This window comes from Thunnus albacares, chromosome 2 (genome assembly GCF_914725855.1).
Source record: "Thunnus albacares chromosome 2, fThuAlb1.1, whole genome shotgun sequence".
In the NCBI taxonomy this organism is placed as follows: Eukaryota; Metazoa; Chordata; class Actinopteri; order Scombriformes; family Scombridae; genus Thunnus; species Thunnus albacares.
In genome coordinates, this window is record NC_058107.1 from 16,627,114 (window position 1) to 16,654,249 (window position 27,136).

Genomic DNA, 27,136 nt, shown 5'->3' on the forward strand with positions numbered 1-27,136 from the left:
TCAGTGTGCCCGTTAGCAAGACACTTTGCCCTCAGTTGCCTTAGTAGAGCTTCTCAGTAGCAAAGACAAGAAAACTGTGATTGTGCTCCTCAGCTTTCAGGTGCAACAGTGTAAATGTTCAGCAAGGCTGAAAAGGAGCATGTATGGATAAAAAGCTTAAAAGATTTAAAAACTGAATCTGTTCAGTATCTTCTCGAGTCTTTGCAAACACAATAAGACACAGCAGTCTGCCCCCCATCCAATCAGGAACCAGATATCTCTCATCCTCCTATTTTTCCAGGCACAAAAGTGAAGTGAAGAGAAGTCAGTCAGCCAGTCAGGTTCTCAATCATCTTATTTCCTGTGTCTGTGTCTGTCAGTTGATGCCTAAGGGGCTTCTCATTCTTTCCGTAGTGACTCATTCAGTCTTTTGTAGCCTCTGACCCTGAGCACACAGCTGATCTAGAGTCATCTAACTCATTCAGATCAGGCCTGTATGACCCTTTGTCAGCTGTCTGGATCTCCCAAAGAGGAAGGAGGAGGGAGAGCAGTGTGATGAATGGAACAACACTGCCATCTAGTGGTTGTGAACAGACTTAGACACATTTGGAGTAGAGCAAGGAGGTGGGAATAGGGAGTCTGCACCTTTTGTTGGATAATTGCTGAAGGGAAATGGTTTGGAAGAGGACTAATTAGTGGCTTTATTAGCGAGGGCTTATTGTCAGTGGGGACTTACAATTACAATTGCTGTAATGATCACTTGTTGCAGCACATAATTTTGTTCATTCAGGAGTATTGGCATTCATCCCTGATTGCAGTCATTTTGTGGCAGATGATTGTATTCTTTGTCGCTCTCGTGTTTCAGGAGACCAGAATACGCGCTGCAGAGAAAGACCCTCACAGTAAAGTTCAGAATATCTGTATCAGTAATCAGTATGGAGGTGAGGAGGTCACACACACGCTGACAACAGACAGTCGTGAGGACACACACCGGTGGATGGAGGCCTTTTGGCAACATTTCTATGACATGAGTAAGTACTTGTTATGCTATATCACAGGAAATTTGTGTGATGTACACCCGCTACATACTCATAAATCATCATAGCTAAGAAAGGGACTCCATCTCAAGGGCATGTAGTACATTGTAGTATATGGCTTGGTTCGTTGAAGATGACAGTTTGTCTCCAACATACAGGCCAGTGGAAGCAGTGCTGTGATGACTTAATGAAAATTGAACTGCCATCGCCAAGGAAACCAGCCCCTGTCACACCAAAACAGGGTTCCCTTTACCATGAAATGGGTAAGACATCTCTCTGATTATACCACTGGATATAATAATGCATACATAATTTTAAAAAGACATTTGAGTTGTGAGGAAAAAATAAAAGCAATGGTCAGGGAAATCAGGGAAAGAAAGCCAAAGACATTTCTTGCATCGCATGTGACTGTTTGCAGCTTTGATTCCTTGGGTCTATGTGCATGACAGATGCTGTCACAATTAAAATTTCCTCTCCAATATTTCAAACTCACACTCTGCTTTACTTCTCTGCACGGTAGATAGAATGGGTCTTATCTCTGACACGCTGACTCACTCTCTGTCTTCTTTCTCCTTTTCAATTTTCCTTGTGTGTCCCAAATCCATCACTCCTTGCCTTTGCCTCTTTTGTCCTTCTTTATTATTTCCTTGTATCCCCTTACATTATTCATGATCATCACTACATTTTTCATCAACTTTCACTTTTAAATTATAATGGGTGAATCATCTTTACCCTTGAATGAGTCTTTTTTGTACTCTCATCATGCCTCAATATTAATTTCCTTAATAAACACCCATACACCCATACACATAAATCCTCAATTCTTATCATGCCCATCAATACATAAAAAAACTGCACTCCACCTGTTGCACACCTCCTATCCACTCCATCTTTCTTGTCTTGCCAACCTCCTTCTTGGTTTTCCTAACTCCCCCGCCTCTGGCAGCCCCCCTTGCCACTCCCTCCTGTGAGGGTCTTCTGCTGCAGGATAACGCTGTGTCTGCTGAGATTCGTGCTCTGCTCTCATCCTATTACAACGACAGGTGAAGTAACAGGAGTAGGGCCTATATATATATATATATATGTTATGTTGTGGTAAATGTTACAGTCCAGGATTTATTGCATGTCCGGGATCAGTCTCATCTGGTTAATAGTGAGTAGAATCAGCAAAACATTATAAGACAGAATCATTTTGTTTCGTCATCGTTCATCATTAATAAATAATCAACATTAAGACACATTCAGATTTGAAGTCTTTAAACACTAAATCTCTTTGACTACTGCATGTTGCAATATGTTGTAAGAAGATGTGCAGGATCAAAACATACTAAATACAGTTTGTATTTTACTCTTATTTATTATTCTGCACAAGTGTGCAATATATTACAATGCTAAAGACAAATTACAAAGCCTCCTTGGAGGGCAACAAAAAATCAGTTCATTTTTTACAGCTTCATTTAATGAGCTGCAAATATCTCTAAATCCATCCAGAATACACACTTGCACTGTAATCAATATATTCCCTAATTACTGTCTTAGTAATTTGAATAACTCATAAGAATTTAAGGTTTAAATTAATTTGAAATCAAAACTGGATTGCCAAATTATATTCAGAATAGTAAGAAAATCATTACCTGTTCTAAAAAACAGGTAGTGATTGAATCCAAACCAATCATTTATAATGGGTTGAAATCCTTTTATCAAAACTGAGCTCAAGCTTTTAATGCCTCTCTCCTGCAGTTATTGAGTCATCAGATGATCTCAGCAGCACTGTATCAGACATCCTGGCTCGGAGGATGCAGGAGCTGGAGCTCCGCAGCCAGCTGGGCACCTCTCCCACCTGGATGTCTGTGTTTGAGGAGAATAACCCCAAAAGCGCTGGTCGCCCTCATCCCTGTACTTCTCGCCTGTCTGGCCACAGTCCCTGCACCCCTCATCGACTGCCCCGGAGCCCTGTGAGCACTCACCGCTGCCCACAGCCGGGTCTGCTGTCCTCAGATGCAAGTCTGACCTCAGACAGCGACAGCCACTGCAGCACCAGTCCCTGCTCTCACCACCACGGCTGGCCCGAGCCCTCTTCAAACTTCTCTCTCTTATCATCTTCCCCCTCCCGCCTACGGCCACGCACTCTGTCGCTGGATGCTAAACTCAGCACCCTTCGAGGGAGGGGTTACGGAGGAGGAGGGACCTACCAGTGCCCCTGCCAGCCTCCTCCCTCCTCGCTGCTCACCCCACTTCCCATCTCCTCTCGTTCACCTCTGTCACAGCGCAGCACGCAGACCACGCTCTCTTGCTCTAGCTCCACCTCCAGCAACAGCTCCAGCACCAGTGAGGGCAGCCACAGCCCCGAGTCCTCTGAGGGGGCTCCCTTCTCAAGGCCCTCCCCGGCTCGACGTAGCCTCAGGAACCTCAGGGCCAGACTTGATCCTCGCAACTGGCTCCAAAGCCAGGTGTGAACTTGTTTTCTGAAAGACAAATTACACCGCCCAACAGTGGCAACAGTGCTCATTAAACCATGGTTTAACTGGCTTAACATAATGTGAACCAACCTCAGGCAATCTGCTAGGCCACATGCACGGCCCTGAGGAGGATAAGATGCCTCTAGCCTGTTGGAGGATGGATCATGGAAGACCCCCTTGGGGCAAACTGGAATGTCTTCTAACATAAAAGACAGGTGACAATCACTGCAGGCTACTCTATTCTTTGCAGGGTTGCCCCGATGTAGAAGACAGTCCAAAACTAAATAGGAGGTACTCAGCTTGCTTTGGGAACTGATGGGTCATGCTGCTTGGGAGACAGTGATGCTAAGAACTATGGACTTGCTCCAATAAACAAACCACACTAGGCCTATTCTCTGTCTTTGGAATCGAATTCTGCAACTGGAAACGTTTTTATTTGTCCTCTGCGTCAGCCATCCTGGCTTTGCAAACATTGTTTCAAGGTCATCTCTATTAATGCACTAGCAGGTTTTTGACTGGATGTATTTTATAAGCAAAGGTTTGCAGTGTTTATGCTATGAAAGCCAGAGAGCATGTGGCCAGACGGACATGCAAGATGTGATGTAATCAGTCAAAAGTATTTTCAAATGTTAAAAACTGTTGAGTGCGGAGGGAAGGGTTGTTGTATTTTGCCTGTACTGTGATATCTATTTCAGTGTACTTATCATCTAATATCCACACGAAATATGATTTTTGTGGTTCTCCTAAAATTACTATGCACCATTTTGTTTATTGTTTGTTTTTTTTTTGTTTTGTTTTTTTGCATGATTTGACTTACAGTTAAGATGTTGAACTACTTGAGATTATTTCAACAATGAATCTGGTGAAAGCTTAACTTAATGCAAGTGCTCATACTTACTGTACTGGTTATTACTGTGATCTCTTCAGGGTAAAAATCTGTGCTCTGGTCTTTATATTTACACGTTTATCTGCACACTATCGACAGGATATCACCACAATTGGGTGGCAAATGCTGACATGCTCAGAACCCTAGAACAAACTGAATCAAACCAAAGCTTGTGTATTACTGAAAGCCCAAGCCATACTTACAGTATGATTCTGCTACACCGCCTCACTGCTTTTGGAAAGTCCAATAAAATGTGAAACATCCATCAATCTAATGTGTGTTATGCAACACAGAAACATTTCATTTTATGGTGGCTGTATTTTAGGCAACTTTCTATGAAATTGAGTTCTACTTTAATCAATCATTAGGTCATGATGGTAAGAGAAAAATGGTTTGTTTACACTGCCACCTGGTTATAATTTGGGAAGTTATTGCCATTTAGACAGCATGTGAAAACAAATCTTACAGGAAAGTCGGTGTTCCTTGTCAGTGCAGTAAAGCCTCCTCTTCTCTGTCTGTTGTTTACTGTGGACTTTACTATGGTAACAGTTTCTCTGTTGGGGCTCAGAACTCGGGCAACCATTTCTACTAAGAATTAAAACTGTCAAATGCTTGAAAACGGCATTTGTTACTGTAATTTAATTTTTATAAGTTAACAAATAAACCTCCTCTCTTTGTCTTTTGTTACATTATTGATTTTGTTATAAATGCAGCTATGATTATTATATTGTTAACAGATGATGTGCAGATCTTTAACTATAGATAACATTGAATGTTATAACCTTGCAAGAGTTTCCCGTGTTAGCAGGCTTTGTGTTCTGCATGTACGCCGTCCCAAAAGGCGAACATAATATGAGAAATATGGAAATCTCATGTTTAAATAATATAACATTAATTATAATAAATGTTTTATCATTTAAAACTGCCTCTGTTTCTACGCACGTCTACATTAGTCTTGTTTACATGAAATACAATCTTCAGAAATCTGCTATAAATAGTTCACACCAGATGGTTTCATTAAAAGGTAGGTCTGTCAATGGCAAGATCTATCAGGTTGAAATCATTTAAAAAGCTCCAAAGTCATTAATTCCAACTGCGTATCTTACATTTTCATGGATATATGAAGACATTCCACTTATATAACACCTTAATGCAAAGTTGTACTGCTTTTGTATTATAATTCTGTATAGTAGACTAGAAAAGTTGGCTCAGGGAAACTCTCTTTCTCCTCCACCATGTACACTTTTGCCTGCAGAGGGAGAGCTTTCTGTCAGATCAGTTGAATAACTTAAAGGGCTCGACACTTGATGGATCATACTGTATTCTATGCAATTCTGTTCTGCTTCTCTTTTTCCTTCCTGCAACAAATCCCATATAGGAGATGTCATCATATGTGAACGACAACAGATACAATTCTACATACAGTGGAAGATGCAGCAGTCTCTGTTATACAAGCACCACCAAAGGCAGGTAGATCAGAGGCTTTATTGTCAATGTTTCGATAGCAAAGCCATAGATTAGTCAATTGTACAAAGCACTGTTACAAACATAGGAGGTAGTGGATGCTGAGTCTTCACTGAGCTGTGTAATATGCATAGAGAAATACTATGGCCATATTGACTCTGTTTCAAATGTCGGAGAACCCAAAGCTCCCTGTTTTCTGTTTGCAGTGCAGAGTTGTACCATTTGTTGTGCTATTGGAACTTCACAACTGCTTAAAGTATAAAAAACATACATCTAATCATATTAAACCCAAGAAATACATATTCATCAGTATATAACAGAATCCACTAATAAATATTTTATATTTTACGCTTCATATGATACTGATTATTGACTCATGTAACCCAATAGGGGCATTTTACAGAAAGTTTGGCAATTATATGATTTCTGTTGGATTACATAAGTAAATGAATAAAGTTACATCGAGATACAGATAAATTAGGGCCTCCTCACCCTTCATCATGTCCTCCATAATCATACAATTTGTTTTTGTGCACTTGTGCTTCCTCCAGCTCCTTGATCCCCTCTCATTAGCAGGCACTCCGTGGATTAGATGCCCGCAACGCAACCCCAGCCAGAGTACTCCAGGCGAATGTAGAGAACTTTGCAGGGCAGGTTCCAGCTCTGCTGATATATGTGGATGCAATCCGATGGAGCCGTTTGGCACCAAAGGTGTTGTAGTGTCCTGGGAGGACTTGATCAACCTGTTGATTTGACAGTTAATCGACTTTTCAAATGATGCACCTATAGTACATGCAACATGCACTTTTCACATTGCATAAAATTATCAATTTTGAGACACTCAAGTAGCATTTCTGTAGATGAATTCAAATCTGCATTGACCTGTAGATGGTATATAGCTCTGATTTAGAGGGTAGAGAGGCTAGCAACAACTGAAAAACAAATTTTCATCTTTCACTTTACACGGTAAATGATGACCCTTATCCATTCTTTTCTTTTTTCTCTATTCATTCTTTTCATTCTTATTTTTCAGAAAAACACTGTCTACTTTTAGTAAACAGTAGAATCCCCCTATCACTGGGGTGATTTATAAAAGTTACTTAACCTAAACTGTACAGTTGACACTTGAAGTTGTATTTACAATCAAATATTTTAGCATTATAGCATCAGATATCTTGTGCCATCAAAGCTCAGTCAATCTGACCAAAGAATGTGGATCTGTTGATGAGTTTAAGGCCTCACTTTGGTGTGTTTTAGTGTTACCTGTTCGCTGTCCACCAGCCCCACCAGACGCTCACAGCTGCTGATGTAGTCACTGACGTGGCTGTATGGCAGCCAGTCGATCATGGCGCCGTCGTACACAACATCTCCACTGAAAAGCATCTTATTGTCACGGTCGTGGAGGCAGATGCTGCCCCGAGAGTGACCGGGCATGTGAAGCACTGTGAGCTGTCTGTCACCCAGGTTAATGACGTCACCTAGACAGGAGGGAGACAGAGATAGTACCACAATTAAATTCACACATACAAAAAAGTTATGTCTTGCACCCCCATTACAAGACATAGATACACATCCTAGATCCTTATTTTCCTTATAATTTGGCAAGCTGGAATCAAGCCAGGGTTATATTTGTGTTTCCCACACGTCACATCAAATCCACGTGAGTTTCAAAGACTTGGACATTCTATTTATAATCAATACTTTGGTCAAGACCAGGTATGAGTCGGACAGTGACAAGGGGGTGAAAGTGACACACCAAGCAATGAGATATTCCAACTGCACTGCAGCAGTAGCCCTGACACAGCAGAACAAGTCTGTGTATTGAGCGACTGTGCAGAAATTACACTCTGCAAGAATACAAAATCTTCTGGAGTTTTGGTCCATTCTCCAGAAGCCAAAGCTGCTCATCCCATACTGACTCTGAGAAAAATGCAACATCATTTGTAACATAAGCTTAGTGTCCTAGTTATCATGAAACGAACAAGAAATGTAATAGTGCCGAATGTGAGTTTAATCTGTTAGTGATTGATAATTGTGTGTGTATCTGCTGACAGCATAAGTGATGGATAAATCAATGCTATGAGGTTATTAATACTCCATGTGATGCTTTCCATAAGTACATAGTCAGTCTCTGTGTTCTCGTCTCTTTTGTTCTTTTGTTTTCTTGAAAGCCACAGAATGCATCAAAGCCATCAGCACACTGGTTTATAGAGCAGCTCTGCATGTACAGATAACAAAAGAGTAAAGCTTCCAACAAGACAAATGATTTCTTACTTTTCACATATTGTTACACAAACTATCAATACAGTGTGTTTAGGGTGGCCCACCCCCCCAACAAATGACCTGTTCCTACAGCGTTAGCATAGCTCTCCTTATGTAGTAAGGCCTTTACACATGTGTAAGCATTAACTCATATCTCACACATGTCAAATATGAGTTAATGTTAATGTTATATCCATATAACATTAACATATAAGCTTTGTGCAAACCCATCATGAAATTGATGATACTACATATTGTGTCATATGTTTGTGTGTGTGTGTGTGTGTGTGTGTGTGTGTGTGCGTGCGTGTGTGTGAGCGTGGGTGTGTATTCATTTAGCAAGTCATTTTTGGTCTTCTGCCAAATTTATTGTGCGGTAAAATCCTCTTGAGGGCACAGAAAGGATTCTGTACGGAGCATAATGTGCAAACTGCAGCTACTGAGTCCAGGCGCATCCATTAAATATCGTCTAATAGCACTGGTATCGACCGTGATGCATATCCATAGTTATATGCATTTAGACCATGATTTAGACCTTACGACCCGGTCTTTGATCACAGACCCACTCCCCCTTGTATAGATCATATCTGCAAAGGCTGCCTCTACACCTACCCTCCTGCAGTATGTGTGTGGGCTGTACAGCCTTGACTTTGTAGTGCCTTGCCCTCCATCCTGGACTGGGAGCCTCGGCTATCTCCCTGTCGCTGAGCCAGGTGACCGTCTCGAAGTTGTCTCCGTTGGCCAGGGCATCGACCTCGGCGCTGTGGACGCCCACCTGTTGGAACTGATGCAGCCCGCCCGAGTGGTCGAAGTGGGCGTGGGTGGCGATGGCCAGCAGCGGGTTCTTCCTCTGCGGATCCTCGCCGAGCAGCCTTTTAGCGTCGATGTAGTCAGGTAAGCTCCTCAAGCCCAGACCCGTGTCTATCACCACGTCCTGGTGTGTGCCGCGTAGCAGCCAGATGTTGGCCCGGTTCTCCGACTGGTAAAATCGCTCCTGGATCCAGAAGAGTCCGTCTCCGAGCGATTTGTGAGCGTACCAGTCGGCTGCAGACATCCCAGTTCATGTACTTATCGACGTCAGCTGATGCGGGTGTCGCGCTGCTGTCAGGCGGTTTTGCGGCGAAGCTGTTAGCTGCAGGTGATATGTTTTCATTGAGGTTAACGCGATGGTGGCCGACGACACACCCTTGTAGGAGGAGAGCGTTGTCATTGGTCGAACCGGTGGATGACGAAAGCCTGAAAGCGTGCTACTATTGGTTGTTTATACGTCATGCCTTCTCCGACGTCACACGGGGCGGGGAGAGTTAAAGCCACATTTACGCATGCTGGGTGGTGTAGTGTGTTCACAGGTCTCCACGCCGGTGTTAGCACAGCTTTCCTAATCTCCATGAGGTTTAGTCGTGAATTTAATGATTTCAGGAGTTTGTTTACGAGCCGAACAGTAGACAGAACTGAGTAGTTGAATGTTAATGACAAGTAAACTCGAAAAGTGACAATATGGAGGCTCAGTAAAGGCTAAATGCTGCTGAGCAGCCCTGAAGTACACAGACTTTTAGGATTTTACGTCTCCACTTTAGGAGCAATTAATCTAAAGTCCCCTAGTGAGTATTATTGTCAGCTTCTTGTATGTGGTGATGTGAATCTGATGTAATATGTCAGGGTCAACCAACGCTGCATAGTAGGCAAAGTCAAACGATCAAAGCTATGGTACATTAACTTGTGTCTACACGTGTTTGACACTGACTGAAGTCGTGTGGACTCTGTGCTGCAGGTGCAGTGGAGGCTTGCAGCCATGGCGGGTAAGGGCCGTGGAGTAGCTGCCTTTACCTTCAACATTGAGGCTCTGGGCATCGGCAGGGGCAGCATGCCAGAAGCCAGGGTGGGGCCCAGTCCGCTGTTTCCAGTAAGTACCGACCACACATACACTGTCTCTCTCTCTGTCTCACACACACACACATACACACACACACATCACATTGCAGTATATTAAACTCGCCCTTAAGCCATGAAAGTGTCAGAGAGAAAGAATTCAGACCTGATAAAGCAGAAAGGCAGATGAAATTTGCATGGAATTTCAAAAGTAGACATGTATTTGTAAACCAAGATATGAAATGTGATGTTGTAGACCTATTTTTATTTTGGCATAAATGAATTAATAAAAAGGTAAAAGTACTTATTATGACCATAATGGTACTTATGGTCATGTGAAAAGCCTGCACTTTTTTTAAAAGCAGGGTCTCGTTGAGTGCCTCTTCCTAGAGCATCCTCTTATAATACACAGTATCATTTGCTGTAGGATGTTTCTATTATTTGTTGTGTGATGCAGTAAATAGAGGAGACCCTGGGGCTAAAATGACACTCAGCCCCCTATTTATTCCACTTTCTCCTATACTCTGTGTATTGTGTATGTGTCCTGTTACCATTGAATGCTCATAATGTTTAATGCACACAGCAGACTACACATGACAGCTTAAGTCCCCCTCCAGTCAAAAAGTTTTTTTCCTTTACCTGGATGTTTGAGCTTCACCGTGCAGAATGATATATGTGCAGAGTTTGACACTTTAAGGTTGTTTTCTCATTCATCTGCTGAAGAGGGAAAGTTTCTCTGTGCTGTCCCAAAATCCCAGTTTAACACATGTACCGACAAGCATGATTAGTGACATCACAACTAGTTTAGAGCCAGTAGTGGTCCAGTAAGTTACAAGTTATTTACAAGTTTGATGTGATGTGATGTGGAAACTTGAAGCCCCCAGTGGACACACACTTAGAACGGACTTTTCAGTGAAGTAGGAGACATCAAATGTTGGGCATTTAAACTTTTGAAAATAAAAACATTTGCATATTCATAGATTCTGGATTTTTCTATGAGGGATGTATAGCAATGTCATTTTAAGAATGTTTTAACTAGTTAACTGAACTTTTTTGTGTAAAAAAAACAAAACAAAACAAAAACCTGACACACAAAGTATTATTCCAAGCATTATTACTTTATGTGTTAAAATATGTCTGGAGGGGATCTTTAAATATATTTTGTGTTAAGCCTTTAAGTATCCTTCACTTGTGCTTGGCTGAGAGTTTGCACGTTGTATGTCCCCCTGATAATGGATGCACCAATTTTTATTACTTTTACATTCACTGATTGAATTTGAATTTTTATTTTATTTGATAAGGACGTTGCAATTTTATATAGTTCCAATACAGTGCATGAAACTGATGTGCTGCAGAATTTATAGCGTTTGCTAATTTTCAACTCTTGTCCCTAGTTGGGCTTTACATGTACAGTGTAATTAAAATATACAGCTTTCATTGTTATAAAACCCAGTATTGTCCAGTACCATGAGCTGTTATTTCTAATTTATACCAAAAGGCTGTGTATTATTATAACTATGTGCACCATTACATGGCAGGCTGGAATCAAGTCTGGGCTGCATTTTAATTGTCCTCATACAATCTCATTCAGTTCAAGTTAAGGGTTAATTTGGTATTGTGTGGTACTATTTTATCACAGCATTTTACTTCAAATTATTTAATTTCACTCATCAATTAAAATGTAAAAAAAACTGGAGCCTTTAGACTGCCTCATTCAAAGCTTTTCAAATCTGCCTTTTGAAAAAGAAACATAACTGTCGTACATAATTGATATCGTTTCCCTTCCATAATCAATCTTCCTCCAGAACACAGACTTTAAGCCAGTTCCGCTGAAAGCTGGGGAGGATGAGGACTACATGCTGGCTTTGAAACAGGAGATGAGGGGAACGATGCAACGTCTACCACACAACATCAAGCCTCTGTCCAAAAAGGCAGGTGAGGCGGAGAGTAGTGCATTAGAAACCTGACGTCTAATAGAAATGCTATGGCAAGACAATTGGCTTCTGTAAGGGAAGATAATACAGCACTTAGGAGCTGAGACATTTAATTAGGGTCCAATCTGGGAAAAGGAGTGAAAGGCAGATTTATGGCAGAATATTGAGTTACAGCTGCTGCTTCATCTGGCAGTTTTAATATGATTACTATAGTCTGGCCTAACAGGCCTTTACAGTTGCCTTAGTCAGCAATGAGCTGAATATGTCCGTAACTAGTGGAAGATCTTATCTTGTCATAAATGTTTTCAGATGTAGTTTAGGTGCTTTGAAATTATAACATAACATATAACATAACTCTCATTACAATAACCTGAGCCTTAATAGACCGTATCCTTTACAATCACTAAGCTTGTTTTGGGATGAACAGGATGGTATGTGTTACTGGTATCTATTATCTATATTTTATATATTGATTGCTCTCGCTATAGTCAAAACCTGTTAGTTGCATTTGTGAGGACACATTGTAGCAAAGAATTAGGAGCAGCATCCAGTGGTTTATGTTCATACTGTATATGTATGGTTCTGATGAATTGCTCGATGTGATGTGAGCGTGAATGGGGACTTGTTTTGAGAGAGAGGAATGTACTGAAACAGGACTTTCTCTTATTTACATGAAACAGAGGTAGAGCGATACACGGAGAGATATCTGAAGCAATGGCAGATGGAGGATGACGAATGGACTCCAGGTACTGGTATAACATACTGTCATGGGATTAGAGCAAATTGAGGGGGGAAAAAAGGAAAATAATGTATATTCTTAATATTTTAGACTGGAGCCTCTTCCCAAAAGAATTGATGCCACAGAAGAAAAAACCTCGTGTTAAAGCAGGTATTTAAAATATATTAAATCCACTTGGAAATAATGAAGTTTAATTATGTAAAAATGAAGATTAAATGATTAAATCCAACAGGCACAAAGAAGAAAACTGTGAAGACAACAAACAAAGACACAAAGGATGTGCTGAGTAAATTAGATGTAAGTGGCTTAATGTGGTTCATGTGATTTATCAAGTCATTGATGAACGTGCCAAGTACACCAAGAACTAAGCATGTCCTTCTGAGCCAGCTAATGTTTCATATAAACAACTTAATGTTAATGTCAATATTTTAGGAACTGGAAAAGAAAGATGATGGGAATCCTGAGAAATCTGACGATGAGAGCAAAAAGAAAACAGGGAACGAGGAAGAGGAGGAGGAGGAAATTGAAGCGGAAGAGTATGACGAAGAGGACATTGAAGAGGTTAGATAACAAATGAACCTCATTTTGAAATGTTTTATCACAAACTTGCTGTGGTCAATGTGTAAGAACCAACATTAATATTCTCCTTTTATCCATGTTTCTTTTCTTTATAGGGCAACGACTACATTGAAAGCTATTTTGACAACGGTGAAGACTTCGCTGCAGACAGTGATGACAATATGGACGGCGAAGCGACATACTGAGACTCTCACCTCAATCATGTACTGTTCAACTGAACAATCATGTGATCGTTACTGTTGGTTAAATATTGTAGATAAGTTTGCTAAGCAGAGTGATAGTTTTGTTTTCCTTGTTTTGTGATCTTGAAAACCAAGATTTCCTTAAAGACTTGTGTAAATAAGAAATGCCAAACTATGTGCACACTGGCAATAATTTATTCAAAATAGATTTATTTATTCTTCAGCCTGTAGCACTTTTCCACAGGTTGAAAGGCACATACTGTCAACAACACGTAATGCTTTTTCATAAAATATCAAGTGAACACAGTGATAAAATAAAAGGGCTATATAACAAAGTCTAAAATTTCACATAATTTACAAGTATGAGTCACTGTGGGAATACTGTGAATTTCCCGATTTTCTCACCATGCTCTTGGGTTAGAAATGAAATGCAGTTCTCTCCAGGCGAGTTAAAAGGAAAATTCACGCAACTTTCAAGGAAATTCAGAATTATAATTCAACTTTTAACCCCCAATACTGATAGTGTAAGTAAAGACTAAAGTATGATAGAAATAAATTAATTTTATATTCAACACAATGGCAGCAATCATACATTTCCAACAGATGGCGTTGAAAAATACACTATTACAAACATGGCAAAAAATTGGACCAATCTCAGTAAAAGCTGCTTTAAAACTAAATCCCCACAATTAATGTTTCTCTTAGGGTGTGGCCAATGACCTGACACTGAGTGTTGCTGAACACCTTGGTTTGTTTTTGAACTCCTTGGACAAAATTTACTCATTTTCTGGGAATGCAGCAGCATGAATGATAACAAAACTATTGCAAAAACAAGATGAGGAAAACTCCTTGTTTTAAAACCAAACAAACCTAAATTTGTCAGTCACAGGAAATTAATGTGGTCACACCCTTGCTCATAGTATCTCAACCCTATAAAAATTACTGTTCCCACTACAAAGTGACTTTCCCTGTCAGACAGATTGCATTGATGTACCAAGTCAATAAAAACTACTAAAAAATGGGAACATCCTCCCAGTTTTATTATGTCTCTGAGTTAGCAACAAAGTTGTATGTAAAGTTTATAATCCCTTGCTATGTTTTCTCATTCGCTCCTTGTTGAACATCTCCTGCTTTATTCGCACCGGAATCCTGCTGCTCTCCATTAGCTCCATTTCCAGCTTGTTGTCCAGGTCCAGCCCCTACATGACTGTCTTCTCTGACAAGATTGCTATTCTGATGTCCAGGAGGCATGTTGCCATTAGCTTGCGTAGGGGCGCCATGATGGCTTACATCAGCTTTCATGAGAACCTCATAGTACAGCAGATAAAACACAGGCGTAACAATGCCAACAACCAGCATGATAGCCACAGCCGTCCACCATCTCATGCCCCAGTCAGCGCCATAATAAGGGTCCTTTCTCTGTACTGGTTTATACTCAACCTCTCCCAGCAGTGGCTGCTGTTGCTGGAGCGTTAAGGAGGACACAACCTCATTCAGGCTGCTCCGAGATGGGCCTGTGGATTTCACCAGCCGCTCGATGTCCTTGTCCTTCTCCTGGAGGAACCCTTCCACACTGTCCGTGGAAGAGGATGAGTCTGTGGAGCACTCTGAGGGAAGGGCGGTAACGGGGGAGATCTGGGGCAAGCGCCTGGATTCTGAAGGGGAGGCAGATTTGAGAGGTCCAGTGCTATGAGTTTCAGTGAGGACACTGAAGCGCTTCACAGGAATCTTGACAGACCGCAGAGCAAAGAAATCCTGCTCTGTCAAGAGGTTGTTAGCACGTTTAATATCAGCCACCTAGGAAACACAGAAGAAATGTGAATTTATTTTACTGCTTAAAAACACAAATTTCTATGTTTTTGAATATCAGTCAACCACTAAACTAGAATGGTTCTTGGAGCAAAAACTAACTGCAGTCAACCCTCTAAAAAAAACACTATGTTGGAAATGATTCAAATGAAAATACAAGAAACAACAAAACCCAAGTCAACATAAATTAAGAGTGTTGTCAGCATGATTATGGTGGGATTATAAAAATGGTTTGGGATGACAGTTCAACAAATTTTTATAAGAAACGTTGCCATGTTATTAAGGAGCTGACCTCTATATGACCTCTCTGACTCAAATCAAATAACTTGAATATGTTCTAAAAGTAAGTGTTTTGTGTCATGCCACTATACCAGTCATAAACAGATTTATTTTAATTAGTACAGAAGTATTATTTGGTGGCCAAAAACAGCCTGATGAGTATGGATTTATTTTACGTTTGATTTGGGAACACTATTAGATATTTGTGCAAATGAATTAACTTTATTTACTACACCCTTTATTTAAATATGCAACATTTTGTGACCTGAAAATAACCACCTTCTCCTTTGTTCTCACTAGAGAATAGTTTAAGCTTATAAAGACCAGGGATCAAAGCATGGGTGAAGACATGAAGATTCTGGTTATTGGACAATACTTGTTACTGATGTAGGGAGGAGGTGGATTCATTTTGAGACAGATCAGATTTGATAAAAATAATTGTTACTTACAGCCCTAACTGTTTTGAGGGCCAAGCATGTTTATGTATGAGTTGTAATGTAAGGAAAGAAAAAAGATAGTCTACTTCAAAATGGAAATGGAAAGAGTTTGAGTGGGTACTCCCCAGAGAGATGAAGAAAGAGAGACACATTGACTGATTGTCTGACACGTACCGAACAATGGTACTGCAGGGAAATACTGTTCAGGGTGTCACCCTCCTGGATATCTCTGGTCAGGTAGACAATATCGTCTAGCCTCTCTCTGGAGGTGCTCCTCCGCAGCCTCTCTCTGCCACGTGGCCGCAACTCGTAGCTCTCACCATCCTCCTCTGACAGGTCATTCTCCGAACCGTTGTTTCCAAACAGGTAGGCATGGCCGCCATTAGCAGGCTGCACCATGGTGGCTGACTGGAAACCATAGTGCTGGCTTCTACTGGACATTTTTTTTCACTGTATTGGAGAGAGCAGAAATAGGCTTGAGTACAAAACTTGTACAGTCTATTCTTTGGCAATATCAACAAGGTACACTTTAAGTGACTGCTGCTTCACTGCTTGGAAAAAATGTGGATGTACATGTAGATGACCATTAAGTAATTGCTTTCACCAGCCTAGTGTCCACCAGTGTTGGATGTGTTCATAACTATATCCTAGTATAATTTCAGCTGTCATTGTAATCCCAAATGTGACCACTGTGTCAGATAGCACTTAAATATAATCTTAAAGTTTTTACATATCAAATGAAATTAGAGTATGAATGGAAGCTGATCTGTGTGAACTTAATGACAGCATACAAGCACACACATGCATATCTTTCTCTGACACCTACAATTAACTGGTGTTTGTAGCGGTGAAGTTCATTTATTACTTTCTTATTACACGTTTCTGGTAACTCGAACGAGCATGTTCAGCATATTGAAAAACAAATCTAAAGTCCATCTCTGGCAGACCTGGCCATGCAAGTTGGAGTACAACCAGATAAGACTCACTAAGATAAGTGACGACAAAGGCAGCAACGTTACATTCAATCACCGAGATAAGAGGGTGCTGTGTTTATGTAACGCTTTCTCAATACACCACCAACTAATGTGACACCCTGTCAGATACGTTAACCTACCTATTCCCCTTGTCATTATTTACCGGTATGAGCTCAGCGATCTATAGATTATTCTTGTGCGCCAGATTCCTGCCTGACATAAGGTGATAAAGAGAACTAGCAGCTAGCTGGCGACTTTCACCACAAGCACCCCAACTACCTCCTTTTTTAGCAAGTAGGCAGGGATACGATGAACTATCTGAGCTTGCAAAGAGTAACTGTGGCAAAAATCCCATATAAGTTAAGTTAGCTACTTGACTATTTCACCTCACCTAACTAACGCAAAGCAATTACAAAATAACACAGCTAAAGCTAACGTGTACCTCAGTCGATGCCGTTGTCCTGTAACTTTAGAAATACGTCTGTGTAAGCCACCAGATCAGTGTCTAAAATGAAATGTCAGGTTGCGTTTGTGTTGACAGAAGTGTAATGTAGCAGCAGCACATCCACAGTTAGGCTAGGTTAGCAGACTAAGAACCACATAGGCTAGTGCTAACTAGCGTCCACCTATGTTATGTGGCGAGTAACGTTTGTACATTTCAATCGGTCAGGACACGGTTGATGAATGATATGATTTGGAGGAAGTCGTCAACACCTGCCGTTACCTGAAAAAGATGAGCAGTGATCGATCAGTTGTCCTGAATAATATCCATACTTCCACGGGTTTGTCTTCGGTCTCACTGTGGCGTTGGTTAGCGCTTAGATACTTAAGCCTGCTAGCTACTGTTAAAATGCAACCTCTCACGCCACGTCAACAGAATATTTACGTAATGACGTTACCACAGACACTTCCAAAGCGCACAGTTTTTTTAAATCACGAGATGGCGCTAGATATCAGGACAATTAATTGCACTTCAGGAACAACTACCGAGATTTTAGGTTAAAGTTATGATTAGATTCTGAATTATATGTTCAGATATGCATATTGTTATTAACCAACGTTTCAGCATCCACCTATTTCAGTTTTCTGTTAAGTAAAATACAAGCTAATGTAAATGTAACATAACGGCTAGTTAGCGCAATAGTTGTTTTTTTTAGGGTAGTGACATTTTTAATTTGTTTTTTAATTAGCTTTTTAACCTACCTATTTGTAATTTTTGGCAAATTCCATACAGAATGCAATGAACCAATAGAAACCAACTTTATCTTATTTCTACTTGATATTGAGATCCACTACAAAGTTAGCTAAAAAGTTGATCTACCTTTTATAATGAGTGTTACGTTAAACATCATAGTAGGTGGTATCACGTGTGTTATGGCGATAGCTGAGAACGTATTTTCGCTTTTGTTGCTTGTATTTATAGAACAATATGTGCCCCTGCTTGGGTGGGGATGCAAAAGACTTTTTCTCTTTTTTTCTTTTTCTTTCTTTCTTTTTTTGTATACAACTGTATCTGTTTGGGCCACTACAGATTATCTTGTACGCAAGTACAAATTTACAAAGTTTATGTGGAGTGACAGCAGTGGGGAGATGGACAGCAGCTCTATGCCTGATCAGCTCACAGGGTGGAGCTGTCCGCCACCACACTGAGCACCCTTGAGAGACAAATGGGATTAAAACATCTTGTCTCATTAGGCTCAGCGACAGGGAGACATACGAGCTGGAGCCCTTGTGGAACAGCAAACTAAGCTTTGTGTCGGGACAGTGAACAGTGTATATGCAGTAGCGGTGGCTCTCACATGGCTGCAGGAGCCCGGAGCTGTGTGTAGACAGAGGAGAAGGTCCTCCGTCTCTTGTTATTTCTCCTGCCGGCTTCAGTCCCGTTAGATGACATTCGCGCTTTATCCCATGTTGTTTACCGGGAACCCGAATTTGCTGCCGAAGGAGCAAGCGATCTCAGTAGGTTTCTTATAAACAACACTTAATGATGCAGTTATTGGCAGCTGCTTGAGAAGAGAAGGAGCTGCGGACCCCGGGAGCGCTTATCGATGTTATCCTCAGCTATACAAATATTGTAGTCATTTATCTTGGACAGAGAGGCCAAGCAAGGTGTCAGGTAAGCTGGAATTATTTATTTTATGTTTTTCTAGAAAAATATCTTGTTTGCCTGTGTGACTATAGACTAAAAATAAGGATGTGTGACGACCAGGCAAAAGTTTGCTGGATTCATTTCATAGACAAGACTTGAGGATGGGAGATGATATCGCTTTGTGACACACGGTTAGATTGTCTCCTAGACAATGCAAACGTCTTAGATTTATTTTTCAGTAAGTGAGTCAGTAGCTTAATGATTGGTGACTCCAGGCGCTGTTGCCAGTGGTAGATTAATAGGGCAGAGACTAGAGGAAACAAATGAGTAGTAGATACTCCTCATCAATTATGCCAGACAGCTCAAGCAGACATATTGTATAACACTATAAGAAAACAATTAAAAGTGGTTGGCCGCTGCTAATTTCTTTTTACACGGTGCCAAAAATCCCCCTCGGAGCAGCTAATAAAATTGAAAAGCCTAAATATTGATTCAGCGCAATCAGTAAATGAATGGCCGGGTAGCCCATTGAGGACGGAGACAAACGCTTCCATGGTTACATCCAGGATCTCCAGTGTGATTACTGCGCTTTGTGTGGCTCCTCTCTCCCACTGAAATAAAACAAGAATTCAGAGGGAACTGCCACACATGGTGAGCCGCGGACCCGCTCATAAAGGCTCCGTTGACTAATCTATAGGCTTTACTCGGGCCATAAGTAATCTTGGCACACTTTGAGTTGCGCACATGTGCTGCTACTGTTAAATAAACGAGTGGTGCCTGTAGCCTCATTGTGTTTGCTGTTTGTGGCGCAGATGTCCGGGGCTTCATAATTTACACCAGTTGATGGGGTGGGGTTTTAAATGCTTGAATAATTGAATATGTCCACCTTATCTCTAATTGATTTGACATGATGTCATCTCGGTGCGTCCCTTGTAAATCTCTTTTGTTGCCTCCTCTGTGGTGCCTCAGCAGAGTTAAATCCTTTTTCTCACTGGGGAGGAAGGGAGGGAGCTGCTTCTGTATCCATTCAGCACTTACACCTGCTCTCCCCCCAGCGCCAGCCTTCACTGTTTCCTGCTTCTGCAATGTATCTTTGTATAAAAGGGGTGAAATTATGAAATCAGATGAGGAATTGCGGTCTGCCCCCTTTTTGTTTGCAAAGAAGCAGCAAAACTTGCCATGAAATGTTCTCTATTTTAACACCTGAAACCTGCATTTATATTTCCATGATCACAAACCCACATGTTACAGTCAGCCAGTTTGTGTAGATTTGGGATCCTCTGAGATCCTCACTTGCTCAGAGCTCAGGTCCTTTGTTTGTCAGTGTTTATGTCATCGCCTGGCAGGGGTCAGCCCCCAGTCGGCTGTGTGAGGGTCTGAATGTGATTCACTGGGCGGAAACTGTTTTACTGCCTGCTTCTCTCTCCTTCTGTCTCACCCCCCTAATGGCTACACAGTACAAAAGGGGACAGTGCCATAAAGAGAGCCTGTTTCATTGATGAGAGGTGCTGAAGTGTTGCACATAGGAGACAGGACGAGATTGATGTTTGCCAGGGATGAGAGGGCTTACATTCCCACTGTGTGGGGATAGAGGGGGAAATAGTAGATGAGGGCACAGCTCTAGATACACTTTACCGCCCTGCAACAGGCTGTCCGCCATGGATCACAGTTGGGGGCAAGAGTTGTAAAGAATGTCTTTATCTGTTGAATGAAGGATATTTGCAAAGTTGAATGGGAACTTATATACAGTAATAACAATCCTATTATTGATCTGCAGTAGTTCACCATTACTCCTTCAATGTTCTGCACTATATACATTGAAACCTAAGTTATTTGGTTGTTTTCTTAGGTGTTTTCCACACCTTACCATATATCTAAATATGCAGTATGTAAACCTTATATATCCACTGAAAACTCAGGCCCAGGAAATAATGTTTCCCTCTCCAGGAAATATAACAAATGCCTTGAAAAGAATTATTAATTTATATTGTGCATGTACTGTATGTGCATTAAATGTCTGTTTCTATGATGATAGAGAAGGAGCTGGGAGTGACTGCTCTCCAATGTATCCCCAGGAGGAAATCGAATTTTCTATTTGTGAATAAGTAGACCTGATGTATCTTTTGTCTTCTCCTTAGTGAATGATCTGGTGTTCTGTATTAATGTTTTTCATAATGTGGGAGGAAAAAAAAAACGGCAGACCTACGCACACCTCTTTTTAGTTATGGTCTGGTTTTCATTTCCACACCTTGAGAGGATAAAATGTTGCACCTACCTTCCCATTTCTCTCTCAAATTACCATTACCCTCAGAAGTACCACGCAGTAGAACAATTCATAATCCTTTGGTGCATGACAGTCCAGATGTGTACCTTAAACCTGCAGTAGCACTATGGTGGGAGTTGACTGGGTTCACTGAATGCTTATTTGAGTTTATGAACCATAGGTGTTAACATTTTTGAACGGCAAACCAAAGACATTTTTTTGTAGCCTCAGATTCTCAGCCATACATTGGTGCATGTGCCATACAGCACATACTTTTTAAACACAGATCAAGATGCTCTTTCTTTTAAAAAGAAAAATCACAGAAAAGAAAACATGAGGCGAGCTGGGACCAAGGACAATAGTGTTTACACAAGCACTTGACATTAAGTTGTTTCCTGTAGCCGTATATGCTGTGCAGAGTGACTGGATTTGATTTTAACTAGTGGAATTGATTCTAGCTATCTCATTCATTGTTTGGTGCATAGTGTTTTGCCTCCTGATATTTGGCCCATGTGGTTAAAAAGGCACTGCTGTGGGCAGAGAGACCATGAGGAACAAGTGTACTATAAGGTCAAAGAAGAAATCTTCCAAAATCTTTGTAACAAGAGACAAAAGAAGACAAAAGAATATGACCTACACCACTCATGAAACTGAAAATAATTAGTTTTTATTGTTCCTGCAGGTCTCCTGTTGTTTAACTTGACTAGGATCATGAGGTCTGATGCCACCATGTCTGGAAACCCTGATACACTTTCTTCTAGATTTAGTGAATAGACAAATTCAAGTCATAAATACGTCTCGTATAACCTACTCTGGGGTTTAAATAGCTTGTTTTGAAAAATTATTTGATAGCTCATGCTTACGCAGAAGAGACAGTATCGTGTTTTAGTAGTTGTTGTCCTTGGAGCAGAGGGACAGGAAAGTGGTGGGCCCTCAGCGATGGCCAACAATCCTGAGGTCTCTTTAGTGGGCCTGACCAACCACATATTGTTCCCGGTGAGAGGATTCTAGTACGGTTGCTGCAGCGAACCCTCGGCCATGACCTTGCTGTCAACTCTCATAATCACACACTCATACATACACATGTACTCTTACACACAAGCTTTTTGTTATATCTTGCGCTCCGTAGGGGCGACGAGGAGCCCTCCCACAGCTGCCCAGTATCTCCATTCAAGTATTAAACTTGACCCCTGACCTCTTGTGATGTTAGTAAAGCTGGTGGTCTCAGAGAGGTCAGCCTCAGAGCCTTTCCTACCTGCTGTGCTGAATATAATGCATGACCAGTCTCTCTACTATGTTCATAAACACTCAAACAAAAATTTAATTTCTAATATTTTTACAATATTTCCACTTTATTCGATGCTAATTACAATCGCGTTAAACCGAAGCAGCTATTTTTCATCTCAACTTGCAAACTTCATGGAAAATCAGTGCAGGAAGCACAGAGAGTAACATCCTTTTCTCAGATGTCAAAACATAATGAAAAGTAAGAACATTTAGGAAGGCTGTTTTTCTGGTTCCCATTTTCTTGGCTAGACTCTACATTGATTGTTAAATTTAGTTTCAAGGACTGCTGAAAGCATATTTTCTTTTTTTTCTTTTTTTTGATCAATGAACAACTTACTATCCCAAAGCCATGAACGTTTTTCAAAGCCTCATTTGATGAATGAACACACTCTTTGGTTGCCCTTCACTGATCCTATTCTTTAAACGCGCAGACCCCCACATGGGTCCCGCCGTACAGCCATAAATTCCCATGGGTTATACCCCTCGCCTGGATGTTTTTTTGGGGAGCCACGTGGAGCAAATCCCATGGTGCCCCCTGCTTCCTGTACTAATTTAGACAGGTTGGGTTGAGTGGGTCACACTCTGAGTTCGGCTGGAAGGACTTCATGGCTATCCATCCCTAGACCCTTCCTCGTTTGTTAATACCCCTCTGTGAGTGTGTGTGTGTGTGTGTGTGTGAGAGACAGAGAGAGAGAGAGAGTGAGCGGTAGAGAAAAAAAGGGTCAGGACGCTTATTTAAAACATAAACCTGTTCTGTTGATGTAGGTCACTGACTCTTAGATCAATCTTAGTTCTCTCCATAACCTTTCAACCTTATTTATCCACCATCACCCCGTGTATGTATGACTCATTCTGTTTTCATCCGCACACATTCATCCCTGCCCCCCTCCCACCAGCCCTGTTCTTTACACCAGGCCTTTCTTTCTTTCTTTCTTTTCTTGTCTTTCTCTGTTTATCTCTCACTTCCCTCATTGTACTGTAGTTGGTCATGGCAGAGGAATTCCTCGAGTAGGTGGGGGTAGTGATTTGGGGGGTGGTTGATTCGAGAATGGCTGAGATGTGGCGGAGTGTGATGTATTCATCCACTTTCTCTGGATGCCTGTCATTATAGATTATAGCTTTGTGAGTAAAACATCTCAAGATCACAATCTTTCGGTAATAAACAGACACGGATCTCTGTGTTTTTCACCGTATGATCTGTGAAGCACTGCAGAAGAAGAATGTTTGACATAAGTTAAAGATGCTTATTAGTTGAAGGTAATATACTGCTGAGTTTGATTAGAGTGTATGAAAGGATCCTTTAACAAATGTATGTCATATAAATACTGCACACACCTGTAAGTGCTCCCTTACATTCACGGTTACATAACATACTTTCGTGTGAATAACTAGTTCCGAATCAGTAAGGTAGATTACAAAAAAAATAGTTTTTATTATTTTTATTTATGATAATTAGGATGTGAGGACAGCACTTGTTTAGGGATTTACTCCCTCCGGCTTCAGTGCTGCCATCTGGCCCTTAGGTTTTCATTGCTTCCAAGGCCTGAAAGAGGGGCTCCCCCACACCTACTGTACCGTGGCTGTGTGTGCAGCCGTGTCCTTGTTTAGGAGTGATAGAGTAGAGCAGAGAAAAAAAAAAAAGAGGGAGTCTGAATAGGATGGTTTGGATTCTGTTCGAGAGTAGGCCTGCATGCCAAAAAGTGGGAGAAACAAAAGAATAGAGAACTGTGGCAATGTTAGAAATGCACACAAAACACAAAAAGGAGCATGAGCGAACAAAAGCCCGCTCCTTAAAATTGTGTGCTGGTCAGTGAATCGTAAAGTCCCGCTTCTTCTCCAATGAAAATACACCCCCGTTCTGGGTTGCCTCTCTGTTTTGGGAACTCTTTTGAAATGCAATTAGCATTTCATCCAGGCCCAACTGGTTACATGCAATGAAGTAATACCCTTTCTAATTTGGCCCATTGGTCTGGGAGGCTGTGGAGAGCACAACCTTGTTTAATCCCCTGAAAGTGCTTTTCTGTCTGCCTCCATCACCGTGTGTCATACAGGCTAATCAGTCAGCCAATGCTTAAACTGGAAAATGCTCTAAATTGCTCACGCACTAGTTCCTACTCAATTGGAACTACTTTCCTTTTTCTATATTCCTTCCCACTGTTTCCTAAGTAGGAGAAAAAAAACTCTTGTTTTTAGTTATAGGGACGCGAGATGCCATTGGCACAACATAAGAGCAGCCGACCACAGCCGTGTGGACAATACCTCAGGAAAACTCTCCCTCTCTCTGTTTCTTTTTCACAGTGAAATGCACACTTGATTGGCAGCCTCTTGCCCCTGAAGTAGAAATGCCTGGTTTGAAAAGTATCTTCTGACAATAGCTGGAAGGCTGACCTCATGCATTTTTGTTCCTTAGAGAGGCATTCATTCAAGTGTTTTCTAGGTCCCCTTATGTGGAATGGCATAATTTGGCTGCAATTCAGCACATTGCCATACTCATTTCCCAAAAATCTCTCTCCCCCTTCTTGTTGGACTAATGGTAGGTTTTCTGTTTTTCCCCTCTAAATAAATAGAAATCTGTTTTTTGGGGGTTGAGCTCTCCAAAATAAGCCCAGTGAGTAACACAGAGTTTTTGTCAGATTTAATGATGTATGTTTTAGCTCTACTCGCTTATTAAGTTTCTTAATTTCTTCTCCCCAACTTCTCTGCATGGCGAGAACATTCACTGATCTAAAAATACCAAAGGGAGAAACTACATGTGAAGTGCAATTATGGGCTCGTGAGTTGACCGGGTATGGCAGTCGTGGCTACGCCGGGCTGAGAACGGACGGTGGGTGGTTTCTGAGGTAGGGCCCGAACACATTGGGGTGGTGGCATCGCTTAGAGAGTGCAGCTCAAACAGAAAACAATCCAATAAACAGAGTCAAGGAGGCACCGTGGTTTTGGGCCAAGCACATAGCCTGAGACTTATAAATACAAACTGTTCTAATATACTGTAGCAGCCTTTCTATTACGAGAGAAAAAAACTGTTTACACGCAAGTGACACAGTGGTATTATTATTATGTTTTGTGTTTAAGGTACTGAGGGCCTTAATGGACATTTTTTTGTGAGATATTTTAAGCAACACTATTGGTAGCCACTGCCTTCCCAAATTAGGCACTTTTCCTATTTAGTTTGAACTCTGAATAACAATCCGGCGGTTCGACCACAGGATATGTCCATTTTCCAATGTTTACAGCCCTAAAGCACTGGCATAGCAGTCACCCCTTACATGAGGCATAAATACAGATTGACAGATATGGAGGCTTATTATCACCTCTTTCTGTTTTGTTTACTTATCTGCTTATATTTGCCAGTATCAGTCATACTGTCTATTTGTTTGCGTGGTTGGTTTTTAGTGTGAATTTGTGCTGAGGAAACACACAAATGTTCCAGGAACACTGTTATATTAGTTGATGTTAATGACAGAGCAGTTTCTTTTTGTGGCCAGACTGACTCCAGATCACCGACCAAAGCTGTAAGATTGATGAATGAGATCCCACTCTTGGCCTCCCAGTGTCAGACAACTGGAGATTGTGTGTGTGTGTGTGTGTGTGTGTGTGTGTTACTAACTTCCAGATATAACCACAAACTCTTCACCAAGGGCGTCTCAAAACCAGGGAAGCCTCAGGGCAGGCATGCTGCATGGGAAAGCCCTTGATTAAGACTCTGCAGACTGTTATACCACACACCCTTGACCAAAAAGGAAGTTAAAGTATTTCTTTCCTCTTTTAAACCTTCCAATACCAGGTATTTTCAGTGAAATATAGGGGAAAGGCAAAGTCTTTAATATGATTATAGAGGCTGGTACATTACCACGAGAAGATCCCAGGGAGCTTAAGTGGTGAAAAGAGATGACACATGCTGAATTTAATGAGACTGTTAACTTTAGCATACTTTTTTGGTTAAAGCTAAATTTACGTCACTCACTGTCAAACATGCACACAGCACGTTCCATACAGAGGATCCTGCAGTGTCACGCTTACTACGATCCTCCGACTGTGAAGTCTTAGGCTTGCAGTGAATAATTGATGCTAAAGATTACGACACGCAGACCACTGTCAGGAGAAACCCTAGAGGCATCGGCGCCGTGCGCTGACCCCAGGAGCAGCCCTGCAACCAGACACCTCCTCAGCACCTCTGACAGGGATATCCAGTAGATCAGTGAGTGAGTGTGTGTCTGTGTGTGTGCAAGTGATCCAGTGTTACAGTGTTTTTGTGAACCAGACTCCTAACACTGTTAGCTGCTGTAAGAAGGGCTTACAGGTGATGGGGTCAAACCACCGCCGACCAGCATTGATGTTATCACTGTGACTGCTGATTGTGCTTATCAGCTTGGAGCCTGCTGAGAAGGCTTTCTGGTGGAGAGCCATCCATCACAGAGATATGGGAAAATGAGTTGGAAGTGATAGGGGGACAATCAGAAGATAGAGAGGAGTGAGTGATTGCAAGGGGATACTAAAGGGATACCCCATAGATAGTATATGCAGGTTGTGGGTACATGTGCATGTGTGTGTTGCCATTGTTCCCTTTAGCTTTGATCTGAGCTTAGCCGGTGAAACGAGCGGACTTCA

The 27,136-nt window shown here is 41.4% G+C and overlaps 5 protein-coding genes across 15 annotated transcripts in view; 3 read left to right on the forward strand and 2 right to left on the reverse strand.

The window, feature by feature from the left end:
• The window catches only part of rtkna (rhotekin a), a 58,087-nt gene extending 53,039 nt beyond the window's left edge, over positions 1 to 5,048 (forward strand). For 8 of the 10 annotated variants that reach the window (XM_044369001.1, XM_044368996.1, XM_044368987.1 and 5 more), the window contains 3 exons: positions 845 to 1,010; positions 1,175 to 1,279; positions 2,757 to 5,048. In XM_044369001.1, the coding sequence (XP_044224936.1) occupies positions 845 to 1,010; positions 1,175 to 1,279; positions 2,757 to 3,472 (987 nt within the window). In that variant the 3' untranslated portion in view covers positions 3,473 to 5,048. Of the gene's footprint in view, positions 1 to 844; positions 1,011 to 1,174; positions 1,280 to 1,962; positions 2,060 to 2,756 lie in introns of all 10 variants that reach the window. The other 2 variants (XM_044369069.1, XM_044369052.1) reach the window with 1 other exon arrangement.
• Positions 5,049 to 5,830: 782 nt separating this feature from the next.
• Positions 5,831 to 9,285, reverse strand: mblac2 (metallo-beta-lactamase domain containing 2). Its single transcript, XM_044369095.1, has 3 exons — positions 8,700 to 9,285; positions 7,089 to 7,303; positions 5,831 to 6,568 (listed from the first exon to the last, which is right to left on the reverse strand). The coding sequence occupies exons 1-3, from the start codon at positions 9,139 to 9,141 to the stop codon at positions 6,395 to 6,397; spliced, it is 831 nt and encodes a 276-aa protein (XP_044225030.1). The 5' UTR covers positions 9,142 to 9,285; the 3' UTR covers positions 5,831 to 6,394.
• A 109-nt stretch (positions 9,286 to 9,394) lies between these two features.
• Positions 9,395 to 14,436, forward strand: polr3g (polymerase (RNA) III (DNA directed) polypeptide G). Its single transcript, XM_044369107.1, has 8 exons — positions 9,395 to 9,688; positions 9,859 to 9,990; positions 11,762 to 11,891; positions 12,571 to 12,636; positions 12,720 to 12,779; positions 12,862 to 12,926; positions 13,062 to 13,190; positions 13,304 to 14,436. The coding sequence occupies exons 2-8, from the start codon at positions 9,880 to 9,882 to the stop codon at positions 13,391 to 13,393; spliced, it is 651 nt and encodes a 216-aa protein (XP_044225042.1). The 5' UTR covers positions 9,395 to 9,688; positions 9,859 to 9,879; the 3' UTR covers positions 13,394 to 14,436.
• Positions 13,581 to 17,758, reverse strand: lysmd3 (LysM, putative peptidoglycan-binding, domain containing 3). Its single transcript, XM_044369083.1, has 3 exons — positions 17,614 to 17,758; positions 16,090 to 16,365; positions 13,581 to 15,187 (listed from the first exon to the last, which is right to left on the reverse strand). The coding sequence occupies exons 2-3, from the start codon at positions 16,354 to 16,356 to the stop codon at positions 14,483 to 14,485; spliced, it is 972 nt and encodes a 323-aa protein (XP_044225018.1). The 5' UTR covers positions 16,357 to 16,365; positions 17,614 to 17,758; the 3' UTR covers positions 13,581 to 14,482.
• Positions 17,759 to 18,082: 324 nt separating this feature from the next.
• adgrv1 (adhesion G protein-coupled receptor V1) overlaps positions 18,083 to 27,136 on the forward strand; it is a 113,177-nt gene continuing 104,123 nt past the window's right edge. For both annotated transcript variants that reach the window (XM_044369112.1, XM_044369120.1), the window contains exon 1: positions 18,083 to 19,005. The gene's annotated coding sequence lies outside the window, so the exon portion shown is untranslated. The remainder of the gene's footprint in view (positions 19,006 to 27,136) is intronic.

Excerpts from the sequence above, each read along its gene's own strand:
- mblac2 (XM_044369095.1), bottom strand. The coding sequence starts at position 9,141 with ATGTCTGCAGCCGACTGGTACGCTCACAAATCGCTCGGAGACGGACTC. Across the intron at positions 7,304-8,699 it reads CACACACATACTGCAGGAGG|GTGACGTCATTAACCTGGGT; the intron begins GTAGGTGTAGAG and ends CCTCCTGTCTAG. Across the intron at positions 6,569-7,088 it reads GGCTGGTGGACAGCGAACAG|GTTGATCAAGTCCTCCCAGG; the intron begins GTAACACTAAAA and ends TCAAATCAACAG.
- lysmd3 (XM_044369083.1), bottom strand. The coding sequence starts at position 16,356 with ATGTCCAGTAGAAGCCAGCACTATGGTTTCCAGTCAGCCACCATGGTG. Across the intron at positions 15,188-16,089 it reads CCCTGCAGTACCATTGTTCG|GTGGCTGATATTAAACGTGC; the intron begins GTACGTGTCAGA and ends TGTGTTTCCTAG.
- polr3g (XM_044369107.1), top strand. The coding sequence starts at position 9,880 with ATGGCGGGTAAGGGCCGTGGAGTAGCTGCCTTTACCTTCAACATTGAG. Across the intron at positions 12,927-13,061 it reads ATGTGCTGAGTAAATTAGAT|GAACTGGAAAAGAAAGATGA; the intron begins GTAAGTGGCTTA and ends TCAATATTTTAG. Across the intron at positions 13,191-13,303 it reads ACGAAGAGGACATTGAAGAG|GGCAACGACTACATTGAAAG; the intron begins GTTAGATAACAA and ends TTTTCTTTATAG.